Below are 17,640 nucleotides of genomic sequence, written 5' to 3'. Positions count from 1 at the left end.
CTTAATATTTTCTCGTGATCTTGACGAACGGTCTCTTGACATGGTGTCAGAAGCTGACGCATTGGGGACTCCCTTCTCTCCTAAGATGGTTTCGTTCGGCGCGGCGAGGGATGACGATCCCGACGAGGCCATGTCCCTAACGGCATCCGAGAAGGACTGGGCAGACCACCTCCTGGAGGAGCGCTCTGAGCCGGAGGGGCAGGTGGCGTTTCAAGACGAGCTCGTCAGGATTCTTACTAGGGCCGTGAGCGATCTCGGTCTGGAATGGGATTCCCCCGACGAGCCAGCGAAGAGCAAACTGGATTCTTGGTTCCTTCACTTGGGCCGCCGAGCCGCCGCTCCAAGGAAGCGAGCCCCTTTCTTTCCAGACCTGCACGAGGAGGTCGCTAGGACCTGGGCCACGCCCCACTCGGCTCGCACCCACGCATGTGCATTCCGCCAGTCGTGGAATCTATCGCGGCGCACCTCTGCCCCTCGTCAGCTTCCCTGAAAGCAGGCGCTATGTTGTCGTCAAGACCCTGCCGTATGACCGCGCATATCACTGAAAAGGCGTATGCCTTCAGCACTTCACATGATGGCGGTGCTTCAGGTTTTCCAGGCTCAGCTCCTGAAAACCCTGGACGAGGGTGAGACGGACCCCGAGGCGATTAAGGATCTGCGCGCTGCGACTGATTTTGCCCTGAAGGCAACGAAGAAAACGGGCCAGGCGATCGGACGAAGCATGGGCTTCATGGTTGTGCTCCACCGTCGTTTGTGGCTGACTCTTACAGAATTAAAGGATGCAGACAGGAAGGCGCTGCTCAACGCTCCTTTATCTCCCTCCGGCCTCTTTGGGGACGCCGTGGAAGCAATTGCAGAGCGCTTCTCTGAAGTGCAAAAGCGTTCCAGGGCGATGAGTCATTTCCTCCTACGCCGGGCGCCCGCACCACCTCCAGCGCGCAAAAGTGCGCGATAGAAGTGGTCCCGCCAAGCGGGAGAGAGAGTGGGTTCTACAGCCGCTATTTTGGCGTTCCAAAGAAAGGCGGTGGCCTCCGTCCGATATTGGACCTGTGACCCATCAACCGGGCTTTATTCAAGCGCCCTTTCAAAATGACGACACTGAAACAGATCCTCGCACAGATTCGGCCCGAAGATTGGTTTATTTCAGTGGACCTGAAAGACGCATATTTTCATATTCAGATTGCCCCTCGTCACAGGCGCTTTCTGAGATTTGCGTTCGACGGCACGGCATATCAGTTCTGCCGTTCGGATTAGCCCTGGCTCCTCGCACGTTTTCAAAATGTGTAGATGCAGCACTTTCCCCCCTGAGAGCGAGTGGAATACGCCTACTCAATTATTTGGACGATTGGCTAGTTTTAGCCCATTCAGAGGATGTGCTCAACAGCCACAAACGCACTCTACTGCTTCATTTGGAGAACCTGGGTCTATGCGTAAATACACAAAAGAGTATGTTATGCCCCAGCCAGTCAATCTCGTATCTAGGGGTGGAGTTGGACTCGGTCGCGATGAGAGCGCGTCTAGGTCAGGAGCGTGTTCACGATTTGATGTCCGCCCTGAGTGCTTTCAGTCTGGGCCGTCCTGTAGTGCTGAAGGAATATCAGAGGCTCTTGGGACGGATGGCGGCGGCCATGACGGTATGCAACCACGGGCTGCTTTATATGAGCCCCCTCCAGTTATGGCTGAAAACTCAAGTACCAAGGAGAGCTTGGAGAATGGGCCATGCCCACGTTGTGGTCACTCGCAGGTGCATGAGCGCGCTTGCACCGTGGCGGAATCCCGACCTGTACCAATGCGGCGCCCAGCTGGGCGTGGTTACGCGGCGGAAAGTGGTGCTGTCGAGGGACGGGATCCCTCGACAGTGCTGCACAAGATCAGGGAGGAGAGAGCGTCGGTGCTTCTAATCGCCGAACAGACCGTGGTTTCCCGATCTGCTAGAACTGTTAACGGCTCCACCGTGGATGATTCCACTGAGACGAGACCTCCTGTCGCAAGCGAGCGGGTCAATTTGGCACCCCAACCCTGAATGGTGGAAACTTCATGTGTGGGTAGTGCAAGGGAGCCGGTAAATCCGAGCGTTCTGTCCCGCCGTGTTATGGACACGATTACAGAGGCGCGAGCCCCTTCTACAAAGTGCCTGTACACTTCTAAATGGGCAGTATTTGTGAAATGGTGCGAACTGAATGGTCTTGAACCGGGAAACTGTCCCGTCTCAGGCATTCTGGATTTCTTACAACAGCGGTTGGACGGCGGCAGTATGCCTTCCACTCTTAAAGTCTATGTGGCAGCTATTTCAGCTTTTCATGCCATTATCGATGGGCGCTCGGTGGGCGGACACGATCTAGTGGTAAAATTTTTGAGGGGTGCAAGACGACTAAGACCCTCTGGCCCCCCCACGGTGTCGTCATGGGATTTAGCTCTTGTGCTCGAAGCGTTGACGCGGCCGCCTTTTGAGCCGCTCATGTCAGTCGGCTTAAAAGAGCTCTCACTTAAAACCGCGCTGATACTCGCCCTCGCTTCAGTACAATGCGTGGGGGATTTGCAAGCACTTTCTATTAACGCTGATTGCTTGCAGTTTGGGCCAGATGATTGTAATGTCACACTCAAACCGAGGTTGGGCTACGTGCCTAAATCGCTGTCAACGCCGTTCAGAGCACAAGTGATAACTCTTTCGGCTTTCACCCAGGAGTCAGCGGATAATGCTTTGCGAGTTTACATTGACCGCACGGCTCAGTTCAGGCTCTCTGAGCAGCTGTTTGTGTGTTTTGGCGGCAGTACCAAAGGATGTCCCGTCTCTAAGCAGCGGCTATCGCATTGGGTGGTTGATGCGATCACTTTGGCCTATTCTAACCAAGGAATGGAATGCCCTATCGGCGTCAGAGCGCATTCAACGAGGGCGATTGCATCCTCGTGGGCATGGACTAAAGGCGTCACCATCTAAGACATTTGTATGGCGGCGGGCTGGTCGTCGCAGAATACCTTCGCCAGGTTTTACAATTTGGACGTGTGTTCTCTAGCCTCACAAGTCCTGGCGTTGAGTACAACTCGTATTCTACCTGCAGTTCCCGCCCACTAGCTGAGGCTGGTGGTTTCAACTAGGTCGTATAAGTGAATCTGGGGTGGAGCCAGCGCCACACCCAGTCTGTGGCGCTCTCCCCTTCATATCGGCAGAGCGAGCTGTATGATGCACAATGTTGCCGCGTACGTTATGCCACCATAAGCGGCCTGGAATATGGGACACAGTGCCAGCAATTCGTCTATGTCCTCGCAATGAGCATGTGCTCGCTGATGAATTCTCTCATGTTATACCGACGCCAGCAGCAGCAGCTGCTCATTGACTGTATGTTCTTATTGCTGTGCCCGACCTGGCCGCCCACATGCTTCATTACCCTGTATGTAACCTGTATATTATTCTTGAATGCATACGATTTTAGATGAGTAACTACGTTATAAGCATTTTGTAGGTGTGTACTTTGGGGATTCTTTTTTATTATTACTATTCATAGTAGCTCCGCAGTGGCTGAGCTTCCCTTCTTCGCTGTTCCCACAGCGTTGTTCTATACAGTCCCCAATGCGTCAGCTTCTGACGCCATGTCGAGAGACCGTTCTCGAAAGGGAACTTCTCCGGTTACTAAGGTAACCTCGGTTCCCTGAGAGACGGGAACGAGACATGGCGTAAACTGCCGTGTTCACCGCTCAGGTCCACTGTACTCTTGTTCATTTGGAAGATTCTGAGCTTATGCCGCCAGGACGGCGCATTATATAGTGGCAGGTACCGCCTCCCTTTCACCGTCTTGGCTGGCATTGGCCAGTGAGAGTTGCAACTTCACTGGCGTTGTGCAATAGGATTTCAGGAAGGATTAGGAGAGAAGGGAGTCCCGAATGCGTCAGCTTCTGACACCATGTCTCGTTCCCGTCTCTCAGGGAACCGAGGTTAACTTAATAACCAGAGACGTTTTGTTGTGACTTAATATCTGCTCTAAATTACACAAATGTGCCAACAGGTGGCAGTATATTACCAAATATAACTGGTGATGCGCTTTAAATATCCACTTTACTGTATTAGTTCATATTAGCTCAGATTGTATGAGTTTCGGACAGAGATAGTTTTCGCGATCGCTTTATTTTGTGCAGTATTGTGTGCCTTGGTGAGAGAGGTAAAGAAGAACCCAAAGATCACTGTGGCTGAGCTCCAGAGATGCAGTCGGGAGATGGGAGAAAGTTGTAGAAAGTCAACCATCACTGCAGCCCTCCACCAGACGGGGCTTTATGGCAGAGTGGCCCTAACGGAAGCCTCTCCAAGATGGAAGGCCCTACGGAAGGACTCCAAGATGGTGAGAAATAAGATTCTCTGGTCTGATGAGACCAAGATAGAACTTTTTGGACTTAATTCTAAGCGGTATGTGTGGAGAAAACCAGACACTTCTCATCACCTGTCCAATACAGTCCCAACAGTGAAGCATGGTGGTGGCAGCATCATGCTGTGGGGGTGTTTTTTTTTAGCTGCAGGGACAGGACGACTGGTTGCAATCGAGGGAAAGATGAATGCGGCCAAGTACAGGGATATCCTGGACGAAAACCTTCTTCAGGTTGCTCAGGACCTCAGACTGGGCCAAAGGTTTACCTTCCAACAAGACAATGACCCTAAGCACACAGCTAAAATAACGAAGGAGTGGCTTCACAACAACTCTGTGACTGTTCTTGAATAGCTCAGCCAGAGCCCTGACTTAAACCCCATTGAGCATCTCTGGAGAGACCTAAAAATGGCTGTCCACCAACGTTTACCATCCAACCTGACAGAACTGGAGAGGATCTGCAAAGAGGAATGGCAGAGGATCCCCAAATCCAGGTGTGAAAAACTTGTCGCATCTTTCCCAAAAAGACTAATGGCTGTATTAGATCAAAAGGGTGCTTCTGCTAAATACTGAGCAGAGGGTCTGAATACTTAGGACCATGTGATATTTCAGTTTTTCTTTTTTAATAAATCTGCAAAAATGTCAACAATTCTGTGTTTTTCTGTCAATATGGGATGCTGTGTGTACATTAATGAGAAAAAAAATGAACTTAAATGATGTTGTTGTTGTTGTTGTGCGTTGCACAGTCTTTCTGTTGAACTTTGTTCTCAATAAAAGCTCAGTCAGCAGTTGTTCGCCGTCCCCGACCGCTTCCTTCCCACACACGAACTTTAACATTACCACATTATTCAACAGTGCTTTTGATCTGCCTGCATTGACACTATTCTTTAAGAGCTGCTGTGCAGCCAAAATTATATACCAGTTATCACTGTAAAGCTGCTTTGTAAAAAGCGCTATATAAATAAAGGTGACTTGACTTGACTTGACTTACTCAATACACACACTGCACCACCTTGCTCTGCACTTTTTATTACCACATCGTCTCTGGTGGATAACCAGTCTAATGCATCTTGCCGAAACATTTTATACAGGCCAAACATGGTAGTGATAGCAACTTGAAGGTCATTGGAATAGAACATGTGACAATGAATATCAGAGGTGGAGATAGACTTAGATGGTAAAATAACGAGAAACCTATTGGATACATACATTGAATGCTCTTTCATATCCTGGACTTAATAAAGATATTTCTCTCCATTTCTGTAATTGTCCGATCTAGGTAGATTAGTTACTATATAAGTTTTATTTATATGACATTGTTGTTGTTTAACTATATATTTTCTGTATATGGGTTTGTTTAAATATATTTTTCTATACCAAAATTCTTTAATGTTAATTATTTTATTTATTTATTTATTTTTAATGTGATTTGTTTTGTATTCCTCATGTCATAATTCTTGGGTTGTATGTGAAAATTTCTTGGATTGTTTGAGAAATTACTGAACAGTTTTTACACTCAAGAGACATCTAAGATCCCTAAAATGTATAATCACAGGTATACTGTATTTAGCTACTTCTCACTCTCTGCTGTCTAGCACCCTGACGAAGGCCTGATTGGGCTGATACACACTGGTGTTTTTTATGATGTAGCCCTGTCTTATAATAAAGGCTTTCTACCTATGTGAGTGCCTGGACATGGATTTTCTTGCTTTACAAAAGGATCCACCTACCATTTTTGATATTTTTTGTTGCATTGAGTTTTGTACAGGAAAACATCACTGACATTTTCTTCAGAAAAAGCAAAAATCTAATTTATATGAATCATTTCCCAATAATCAGTTAGCATTATTCAATATGATATTGTTTAGGTGCAGATCTTTGATGCATATATGTCAGTAAACTGTGGTTTAATAAGCTTACATCCTGTTTTTTTTCGTTTTCTTTTTTTTCCTAAGGCCACACTGATGATGTCATTCACAGTGTCTGCACCCTTTGCTGTAAATGAGCATCTGGTTGTCAATGCATCAGTCACAAGGTCAGAAAGACAAACTATAACGGATGCTTAAATGTGAAATGTGTTGTTTGATCTTGATCTGAATAATGACACTATTGTCTTTTTAGAGTTGCTTTACAGAGCCAGCCGCTTTCTCTCACTCGCTCGTCTCATTCGCTCTGGTTGAATAGTGTTGCTGTTACAGTAAATGTACATTACAGTGGCAAAATTTCGCTTAGTGCCACTGACAACGCTAAAATGCTTCCTCTTTGGGGTGTGTCTGTAACGCTTTATCCGGTCTATAATTTTACCACACCCAAAGCATGTGCACAAATAAAGATGCTTCTGAAACAGCTCGCTAGCGCAAAATTTAGTTTTTGTCCACAATTTATAAGCCGCGATAAGCCATACATTTTATTTTACAAAATATTATGTGAAAATATTCATGCAAACACAGTCAGTTTGTCTTAAATGAACACAAATAGTTAAGAAAGAAAATGCATGTGTAACTATATTGGATACATGCATTCACTCTTAAAGTGACAGCAGCCTATTAACCTGCTGCTGTCTGTCATTAATGTTAATCAAACAACAAAAGACAAAGAGAAAATCACTGACCGCTTTTGACTGAATAACTTTTGTAACTTTAATTTTTAGGATTAATGTGTATTTAATATTTAAAATGAAGACTATTCAAAGTTACTTTACATTTGTTTATTCAATTTATATTGTAATATTTCTTATCAGAATACTTCTGTTAGACCTACCTGAAAAACTTAAAGCACTTTTTATTTCATTTCTATCTTTCTTCTGTTGTATTTATTTATTTGTAATTTGTTTAATTGTTCTTATTTTATCACTGACTGTTCACCTTTTTTGTAATTTCAATTCAAAGTTTAAAATCAAGCTACCTTGTGCTGTGTGTAAGCTATTACAACAAAATGACCCCGTTGTAAAAACAAATACATTGAGTGAGCTAACATTTCAGTGAGATAATTGTAATGGTAATTGATCAGTATTTATATGTGAATAAAAGCCTAAATTAAAATCTGTTCATCATATTAAATGGATAGTTCACCCAAAAATGAAAATTTGATGTTTATCTGCTTACCCCCAGCGCATCCAAGATGTAGGTGACTTTGTTTCTTCAGTAGAACACAAATGATGATATTTAACTTCAACCGTTGTCGTCTGTCAGTCAAATAATGCGAGTAAATGGGAACTCCATCTATAAGAGTCAATAAAATTTGCTTAGACAAATCCAAATTAAACCCTGTGGCTCATGACGGCACATTGATGTCCTAAGACACAAAATGATCGGTTTGTGTGAGAAACCGAGTGCTGAATGCATTTGGACATAGTGGCGTATTAGAGGTAAAAAATAATATAAATACTGTTCGGTTTCAAGCCATCTTAGGACATCAATGTGTCATCATGAGCCACAGGGTTTAATTTGGATTTGTCTGTGCATGTTTTTTTGACTCTTCTAAATTGTGTTCCCATTCACTCGCATTATTTGACTCACAGACAGCAACGGTTGAAGTTAAAAATCATCATTTGTGTTCTACTGAAGAAACAAAGTCACCTACATCTTGGATGCCCTGGGGGTAAGCAGATAAACATCAAATTTTCATTTTTGGGTGAACTATCCCTTTAAATGATCATGTTTCTTCAAAAGACTTGGATTCGCTCGATTCATATGGATCACTGTTAAGATGTGTTACATTTTGAAGCTTGAAATTATTGATTACCTAGACCAGGGGTAGGCAACGTCGGTCCTGGACAGCCGCTGTCCTGCAAAGTTTAGCTCCGACCTTGAAAAAAAAAAAAAAACCCTCACCTGCCTGTAGTAATCCTGTTGACATTGATTAGCTTGTTCATGTGTGTTTGATTAGGGTTGGAGCTAAACTCTGCAGAACAGCGACTCTCCATGACCGATGTTGCCTACCACTGACCTAGGCTGCGTTCCACTTAAATTTTAGACACACACTCGCAAACTTCCTAAGCACTTCCCCTCAGGGGAATCCCTGCTGCCATTTTTAATTGTGTTCCACTTCGTGAAGTGGACGAGGGAAGTTCATATGGACAGACCCTCGTCCCCTCGATTTTGACAGAGGGAACAAGTCTCTGATATACACTTTGAGCAGCTCTATATGCCACAATTCAACTTGACTGTGATGTCACGACAGATTGCGCTTAACTAAAGTGTATGATATATTAATTATTTTTAGAATTAATCACATTATAGTGTATAATATATTATGTTGAGATTCTGTCATACTTTTGTCATACTACCTTATGTTCACAGTCAAAGTTTATACTATTGATATTTTGTTTCATTTGTTTAATTGTATTGTTCTCCAACAGCTCATATATCTATAGGATTTTATATGTTTTCTCCAACAATTTATAAGCATGTACAAACCCGATTCCAAAAAAGTTGGGACACTGTACAAAAAAAGGAATGCAATAATTTACAAATCTCATAAACTTATATTTTATTCACAATAGAATATAGATAACATATCAAATGTTGAAAGTGAGACATTTTGAAATGTCATGCCAAATATTGGCTCATTTTGGATTTCATGGGAGCTACACATTCCAAAAAAGTTGGGACAGGTAGCAATAAGAGGCCGGAAAAGTTAAATGTACATATAAGGAACAGCTGGAGGACCAATTTGCAACTTATTAGGTCAATTGGCAATGTGATTGGGTATAAAAAGAGCCTCTCAGAGTGGCAGTGACTCTCAGATGGGCAGAGGATCACCAATTCCCCCAATGCTGCGGCAAAAAATAGTGGAGCAATATTAGAAAGGAGTTTCACAGAGAAAAATTGCAACGAGTTTGAAGTTATCATCATCTACAGTGCATAATATCATCCAAAGATTCAGAGAATCTGGAACAATCTCTGTGCGTAAGGGTCAAGGCAGGAAAACCATACTGGATGCCTGTGATCTTCGGGCCCTTAGACGGCACTGCATCACATACAGGAATGCTACTGTAATGGAAATCACAACATGGGTTCAGGAATACTTACAGAAAACATTGTCGGTGAACACAATCCACCGTGCCATTCGCCGTTGCCAGCTAAAACTCTATAGGTCAAAAAAGAAGCCATATCTAAACATGATCCAGAAGCGCAGGCGTTTTCTCTGGGCCAAGGCTCATTTAAAATGGATTGTGGCAAAGTGGAAAACTGTTCTATGGTCAGACAATCAAAATTTGAAGTTCTTTTTGGAAAACTGGGACGCCATGTCATCCGGACTAAAGAGGACAAGGACAACCCAAGTTGTTATCAGCGCTCAGTTCAGAAGCCTGCATCTCTGATGGTATGGGGTTGCATGAGTGTGTGTGGCATGGGCAGCTTACACATCTGGAAAGGCACCATCAATGCTGAAAGGTATATCCAAGTTCTAGAACAACATATGCCCCCATCCAGACATCGTCTCTTTCAGGGAAGACCTTGCATTTTACAACATGACAATGCCAGACCACTTACTGCATCAATTACAACATCATGGCTGCGTAGAAGAAGGATCCGGGTACTGAAATGGCCAGCCTGCAGTCCAGATCGTTCACCCATAGTAAACATTTGGCGCAGTTGAGCAACTAGAAGCCTGTATTAGACAAGAATGGGACAACATTCCTATTCCTAAACTTGAGCAACTTGTCTCCTCAGTCCCCAGACGTTTGCAGACTGTTATAAAAAGAAGAGGGGATGCCACACAGTGGTAAACATGGCCTTGTCCCAACTTTTTTGAGATGTGTTGATGCCATGAAATTTAAAATTAACTTATTTTTCCCTTAAAATGTTACATTTTCTCAGTTTAAACATTTAATATGTCATCTATGTTGTTTTCTGAATAAAATATTGAAATTTGAAACTTCCACTTCATTGCATTCTGTTTTTATTCACAATTTGTACAGTGTCCCAACTTTTTTGGGATTGGGTTTGTAGACATAGGGAAGTTAGCAAGTGAAGAGCATAAAAATTTGGAGTGGAACACAGCCCTTGGCTTTCAATGGATGGACAATAGAATTATAATTAAAAAAAAATAATTTTAAAAATATCTAAATGGCAGAATATCTATATTTTTCAAGGTATCGTTTTGAAATGAGAAATTCCAGTATTGTGACAACACTATTGAAAAAAATCACTATATAAATAAAGGTGACTTGATTTGCACCACTACCGGCACCAAATTGTTTTCAAAATGCTTTCCCCATGATTTTGACAAACACAGTCCCATGCCAAAGTGATTACATTAGTTGATCCAGTGTTGCTGTGTCAGACTGGTCCTGATATTCAAATAAATGATGTCCTGATGCTTTTTGATAGCACTGGAATTTAAAATGTAATTTAACACTGGAAAATTACACACTTCACCATTAATTACCTAAATCAAAAAGATGCTGCATCATTAAGGTGCTTTTTAGAACTAAGCTCAGATTTTCCCTTCCATTACAGTAAGAATGAGAACAATGAAACAACCCAAGATAATCATGCTACTACCTCAGTGGCCGTTAAACTTCCTGTTTATGTTGTGGTAAATGAGTAAGTGTCAACTTTCTTTTCTCACTTTAGACAGTTACTGTACTGTACAGTAAGTGATTCTTTTTTCTGTCAACATTTTCCAGTTACTAAAGGTATAGTGTAGTTACTTGAGGTTTGGTTAGTGTGCATGTTCTCACTAATATGTCACTTATTTGATGTTTCAGTGGAGGGTCAACTCGGTTTGTCAGATATCCTGACAGAGCACAACTTGAGCATGTGTATACGGTAAAACAAAAAAATTACACATTACATGCTTTTTGTTAAAGTGAACATGAAATGAACATTGTTTACACTGTTTAGTCTCATTGTGCAGGATTCATTGGTGCACATACACTACCGTTCAAAAGTTTGGGGTCAGTAAGATTTTTTTAATGTTTTAAAAGAAGTATCTTCTGCTCACCAAGCCTGCATTTATTTGATTAAAAATACAAACAAAAACAGTAATATTGTGAAATATTATTCCAATTTAAAACAGCTGTTTTCTATGTCAATATACAGTAAAGTGTAATTTATTCCTGTGATCAAAGCTGAATTTTCAGCATCATTACTTCAGTCTTCAGTGTCACATGGTCCTTCAGAAATCAATCTAATATGATGATTTGATGCTCAAGAAACATTCATTATTATTATCAGTGTTGAAAACAGTTGTGTACAAATTTTTTTTTTCAAAATTCTTCGATGAATAGAAAGTTCAAAAGAACAGCATTTATTTAAAATAGAATATTTTCTAACATTATAATTGTCTTTACTGTGACTTTTGATCAGTTTAACTCATCCTTGATGAATAAAAGTATTGATTAATTTTATTTATATCCCCCAAAAATAAAATTCTTACTGACCCCAAACTTTTGAACAGTAGTGTTTAATGTTACAAAAGATTTAGATTTCAGACAAATGCTGTTCTTTTGAACTTTCTATTCATCACAGCATCATGAAATAAAAATGTAAATAACTGTTGATAATGTTGTTCAACATTGATAATAATCATAAATGTTTCTTGAGCATCAAATCATCATATTAGATTGATTTCTGAAGGATCATGTGACACTGAAGACTGGAGTAATGATGCTGAAAATTCAGCTTTGATCACAGGAATAAATTACACTTTACAGTATATTGACATAGAAAACAGCTGTTTTAAATTGGCATAATATTTCACAATATTACTGTTTTTGTATTTTTAATCAAATAAATGCAGGCTTGGTGAGCAGAAGATACTTCTTTTAAAACATTAAAAAATCTTACTGACCCCAAACTTTTGAATGGTAGTGTATTATTTCAAAGAAACAAATTCTTGTCTTTGTAATCTTTTATCCAAAAGTAATAAGCTGCTCGACCTCAGGAATAACTTTCCTGTGTTTATCTGCCATGTTGCCAGAAAAAAATAATGTTAACCAAAGCCACATCATTATTTAGACATTGTTTTAGGATGTTGTAGATACCATACTCAGTGAGTTATGGTGGTGTTCCTCCACAATTCACTGACACTGTCAAAATTTCTTGTTTCACTCAGAAATACATCACATTGTAAAAAATAAAAAGGGTTGCAAATGTTGTTTTATGTTGACTAAATCTGAGCTCAGTTATTTTTTATTTTTCCTTACAACCAGTTCTAGACTTTTCATAATTATGAACTTTTTTCTCTTTCCCTTTTCAAAAAAAAAAAAACACTTAGGTGGAGAACATTGGAAAATTGTCTGTACCCGTGAATATTTCCTTTGTGTTTCCAGTGGAGATGACGTTAGATTTCTTATGGAGTATGTCTCTTCCTGAAATAGTGAGTGTATATATATATATATATATATACATACAGACTCATTTGTCTGTATGTATCATGTCCCCATCATGGGACAGGAAACAAAGCCTTACAAACATGAAGTAGTTTGTAAGGCTTTGTTTCTCACTGTACTTTTCAGTTTTTTTGTTTGTTTGATTTTTCTTCTTCTTTCTGTGTGTGTGAGTCAGAATGAAACTGGTACAACATGTGAAAAACAAGTTTCCTTCAAAAATGACAAAAGCTTCAGTCTGGCACAGGTATTTATTTACTTATTTATTTATTTATTTATTTATTTATTTATTTTTGAGGCCTTAACTCTACTGTATTTTTTTTTCTCATTATAGTAAGTAGTAAGAATTAGTTTCTTACTATGGGTTTTCTTACTATGGAGTTTACCTTTCTCTCTAGCAGCACTGTGGTTCTTTTACGTGTCATCTCACTGAATGTTCCATCCAGCTGTTGACTGATCAACCAATCAGCTTTAGGTTTACTGCGAATATCAGTTCAGGCAAGCAGGTAAAAAAAAAAATCTTATGATGTATCAAATGCATTAGTACTAACTAGGGATGTATCAATACATTAGTACTAACTAGGGATGGACTGATACCAGTATCTGTATTGGGCCCGATACTGCTCTCATGTACACATACTCCGATACCAACAACTGATACCACGCAGCATTTACAGTACAGTGTGACAAAGAAACACAGACAATAGAGCAAACAGAGAGCAGAATGGATATATCAGAGAAGGATGTCTATGAACTTGAACTGTTAAGTGTTTAACAAATGGCTCCCTACATTACTACATTATGTTTACAGGACAAGAAGTTAACTGTGCGCAAACATCCGAAGTGCACATCCAGAAAACCACATCTCAGACAGCGCTTTAATACTGCATTGAATTCTCTTTCATGTCCTCTTGCACTTGAACTGATGAATTCACACAAAATGATGTAAAAATCACTCGTCTTTGAAAGTATCTTAGTAAACATAGTTGGTTATGTCTCAAGTGAGCGAAAACAGTTGAGAAATCCCTCTTGGTTGAAATTGCATTCCAGGGGTGGTGATTTGAGGCCCTCGGTTCAAATTGCACTCCGGGGGCCACTGCAATACGACCGGGCACTTTACTATGAGCAATTACTACTCCCCCAGTAGTATTTAATGTAGTATCAAAATTATAATAGAGAATTGTGATATTTTAATGATATCTAAATATTTCTACCACTGACCCAACCAGGCCAGTAGAAAAAATCCTTAGCAGTGAGCCTTGTTGAAACACCTCTATTAAAAGAAAGATAAAATATGATAGAGCAATAGAATGAACAGTGAAAGTAACAGAGGCTTGTACATTTTAACAGGCACAATTAAGCATGAAAATAACTGAAGGAAATATATATTTACTAAAATTAAAACAACGAATATGATTCATATTCTTTTGGCTTCTCTAAATAAAATGTATAAAAATTACAAAAATGCAGTGAAAATACAGGTATATCGGTATCGGTATCGGCGAGTTCCAAAAATGAAAGTATCGGCATCTGTCTCTATCTGGAAAAAGTGGTATCGGTGCATCCCTAATATAAACCTATTTTTCCTATAGCTTCTTTTTACATTTCAATGCAGGGTCAAATCAAGTCACCTTTATGTTTATAGCGCTTTATACAATACAGATTGTTTCAAAGCATCTTTACAATGATAATAATTATTCACTGATGCAAACATCTCATTTCTGCTGTACAGCATCTCTAAAAGAAAATTGTGTCATTGATCAGCTGAAGTTAGTTTCAGTGTTGATTCAGTTCCACTGTAAAGATAATCAAATTAGTTCATTTCATCTATAAAGTTCTGCAGAAAAACAGTGATGTTGTCGTCCAGCTCAGTTCAGTTCTCATCCAATAGTATCAGTGAAGTCAAATCAATAATGTCAGTGTCAATGGGTGAGTGTTATTGACTTCTAGTCTTGTTTTTCAGGTGTCTGGTTTGCAAGTTAGGATCATAAGCTGGGGGATTCTCTCATTTGACACTGAGAGGTACATCCAGTATCCCCCTGATGACTCTCATCTGCTCTCTGTAAGAAAAATAAAACATCTTCTGGATGGCATGTTTGGAGTCATTTTGTTGGAGTCATTTTTCATCTCCATTTCTCTTTGTTCTACAGATTGAGACAGAACTGGAGGTCCCATCTCAGGCTCTCACAGTGCTTATTGCTTCGCTGTCTGTCATCTTTGGACTCATTGCTATGGCGATCATCTTTGTGCTGCTGTATAAAGTCAGTGTTTATAACACATAATATGTGCAACTGACTGTTAAAGCTGAAGTGTGATTTTTTTTTTTTTTAATCCTATAATTTTTTTTACCCTAATACTGAATATTAATTTTCAAAACCAAAGACAGGTAATTACAAATATAAAACATATTTTGCAAATGCCCCTTCCAAGCATTTTGTCTTTCCAATGGAATTGGGCTACTTTTAAGTTGTTGCTGCGGGTGAAAGTTTTTTCTTCTGGTTGATTTCCACCCCTGTACTTACGATTTCTGTGCTCAAACACAACACCCCAACCCCTGCCTCCACCTAAGCTCCGCCTACAAAAAAAAGTTGACTAACTGAAAAGTCTATTGGTGCTTGTGAAGGCATGTCTCAACAGGTAAAAGTAGGATACTTTCAATAAAAGGTCTAACTTTTTTTTTGTTTTATGTGTCATGCATTAGCAAATGAGTATGCTCTGTCTAGATACTGTCTAGTAATACTCTGTCTAGAGCACACCTGAGCTTATAATAAACCCAGCTAATGTATCTGCACCGGCCAATTTTTTTACATGATGCGCCAAAATTTTTTGAGGCTGTCTACACTGGACACGTCAAAGTACAAATTATAAACTGTTACATCTGAACGGGTGCATGATGATACTGTATTTTTATTGCATCCACTGTAGTGCATTGCATCGCAATACCCTGTTCACCGTATTCATGACCTGTTTAAACTTATCTGAGCAGACCACTCTCAATGTTTTGATGGTGCCTGAAAATATTAATTTGCTGGTTCAGGAGTGTGTGATTAGGGGTGGAGCTAAACTCTGCAGGATGGTAGCCTTCCAGGTGGAGGGTTTGGCTACCCCTGTGTCTCTATGGCACTACAAACATTATTTAGCATTCCAACCAGCTCAACACAGCAACATTGTCTCAACCAGCGGTTTGAGGTTTGTCATCTAGGAAATCTTTTTACATTTTTTTTCTAATCGCTTTTACAATTCTATTTTGCATTGCTTATGACACAGAAATTACACACTTCCCCTTTAACTGTTAGTAGTTGTGTCCTGTGGACATTATTTGTTATTTGACATTTTTTGACATTTTGTTTGTTTGTTTGTTTGTTTGTTTGTTTGTTTGTTTGTTTTTTGTACTGCTGGATTTTCCAGAGGGGTTTTTTCAAAACATTTTCAACTGATGACCAAGACAACCCAGTGCCGCCATCTGCTGGTGAAGCTAGTTTTACTACAGCCAACATTGACCAAACTACTGCAGATGCCCTTGTTGAAAGTGCTGCATCTAATGGACAGCCTGTACATATAAATGAGGAGAGGTCAACCCTGTAGTTTACTTTCACCTCACTGCTTGATACAGCAATGAACATCGGTGATCATTATACTGAAAGTAACCATCATTGCCAATTCTCTCTGTATTTCTCTGACCTTACAAAAATTACCAAGATTCTGATATTTGACTGATGTATTTTTCACTTCCTTGTTGGTTTTGACCAAAGTAGTCCATCTATTCTTGGATGCCGATGTAATATTTTTATTTTTTTATTTTTTATTTTTTTTAAGCTTCATTTATAGCTCAAGCAGTGCCATTTTCTAATATGAACCAAATGTTCTTAGAGAAATTTGTGGAGATGAATGAATGAATTAATTAAACATTTAAATTGTGCTTTTAGATGCTACTGTACACTCAAAGCACTTTACAGATTGATGCAATGAATGTGCAATGAATGTTGCAATTCTAAAATAACTGTGAAAAAGATTTTTATTTTCTTTAGCTTTTTATCAATTAAAGGGTTAGTTCACCCAAAAATGAAAATAATGTCATTTATTACTCACCCTCATGTCGTTCCACACCCGTAAGGCCTTCATTCATTTTCGGAACACAAATTAAGGTATTGATTAAATCTGATGGCTCAGTGAGGCCTGCATTCAAAACAATGACATTTCCTCTCTCAAGATCCATAAAGGTACTAAAAACATATTTAAAACAGTTCATGCGAGTTCAGTAGTTCTACCTTAATATTATAAAGCGACGAGAATATTTTTGTGCGCCAAAAAAAACTAAATAACGACTTTTCAACCATATAGTGATGGGCCGATTTCAAAACACTGCTTCGGAGCTTTGCGAATCAAATCAGGTAGAATAAAGGTAGAACTACCAGTGTTGGGCACGTTACTTTAAAAAAGTAATTAGTTATAGTTACTAGTTACTTCTCACAAATAGTAACGGAGTTAGTAACTGAGTTACATCATTATAAAAGTAACTAATTACCAGGGAAAGTAACTATTGCGTTACTTTAAAATAAATAAATAAATAAATAAAAATATGCCAAATAAATTGAATGCCCCCAATATTACATATTAAGATAAAAATTGTATCTTAATTTTAATCAATGCTTCATCAACCAATTGCTTGGATTTAATATATAACAAGCAAATATAGCAGACAGTAAAATCATGACATGGAGGCGTGGGCGCGATCACTGGCGCGTGAACTGGAGCGCGTCTTATAGGCTAAATGAACCGAAACTCAGAGGCTGCTTGCCTCGCAGACATGAGAAATATATCCATAGAATGCTTGAAATATCTACTTTAACGAAAATGAAGTAATTAAAAACGAAAAGAAAGAGGCTACTCTGATTATGTAGCCTAATCCGAATGAAATGTGCGTTATCTATCTAGGCGCGTCCATATGAG

The 17,640-nt window shown here is 39.9% G+C and overlaps 1 protein-coding gene across 3 annotated transcripts in view; it reads left to right on the top strand.

The window, feature by feature from the left end:
* LOC125254848 (integrin alpha-X-like) overlaps positions 1–16,762 on the top strand; it is a 206,363-nt gene extending 189,601 nt beyond the window's left edge. Inside the window, exons 22-30 of one of the 3 annotated variants that reach the window (XM_048169689.1) lie at positions 6,308–6,387; positions 10,817–10,903; positions 11,068–11,128; positions 12,579–12,680; positions 12,869–12,937; positions 13,092–13,196; positions 14,654–14,752; positions 14,841–14,951; positions 16,099–16,762. In XM_048169689.1, coding sequence (XP_048025646.1) covers positions 6,308–6,387; positions 10,817–10,903; positions 11,068–11,128; positions 12,579–12,680; positions 12,869–12,937; positions 13,092–13,196; positions 14,654–14,752; positions 14,841–14,951; positions 16,099–16,275 — 891 coding nt within the window. In that variant the 3' untranslated portion in view covers positions 16,276–16,762. Of the gene's footprint in view, positions 1–6,307; positions 6,388–10,816; positions 10,904–11,067; positions 11,129–12,578; positions 12,681–12,868; positions 12,938–13,088; positions 13,197–14,653; positions 14,753–14,840; positions 14,952–16,098 lie in introns of all 3 variants that reach the window. The other 2 variants (XM_048169688.1, XM_048169690.1) reach the window with 2 other exon arrangements.
* Positions 16,763–17,640: the final 878 nt, after the last annotated feature.

Source organism: Megalobrama amblycephala, linkage group LG19, assembly GCF_018812025.1.
Source record: "Megalobrama amblycephala isolate DHTTF-2021 linkage group LG19, ASM1881202v1, whole genome shotgun sequence".
Lineage (NCBI taxonomy): Eukaryota > Metazoa > Chordata > Actinopteri > Cypriniformes > Xenocyprididae > Megalobrama > Megalobrama amblycephala.
This window is presented reverse-complemented; position numbering and strand designations above follow the sequence as displayed.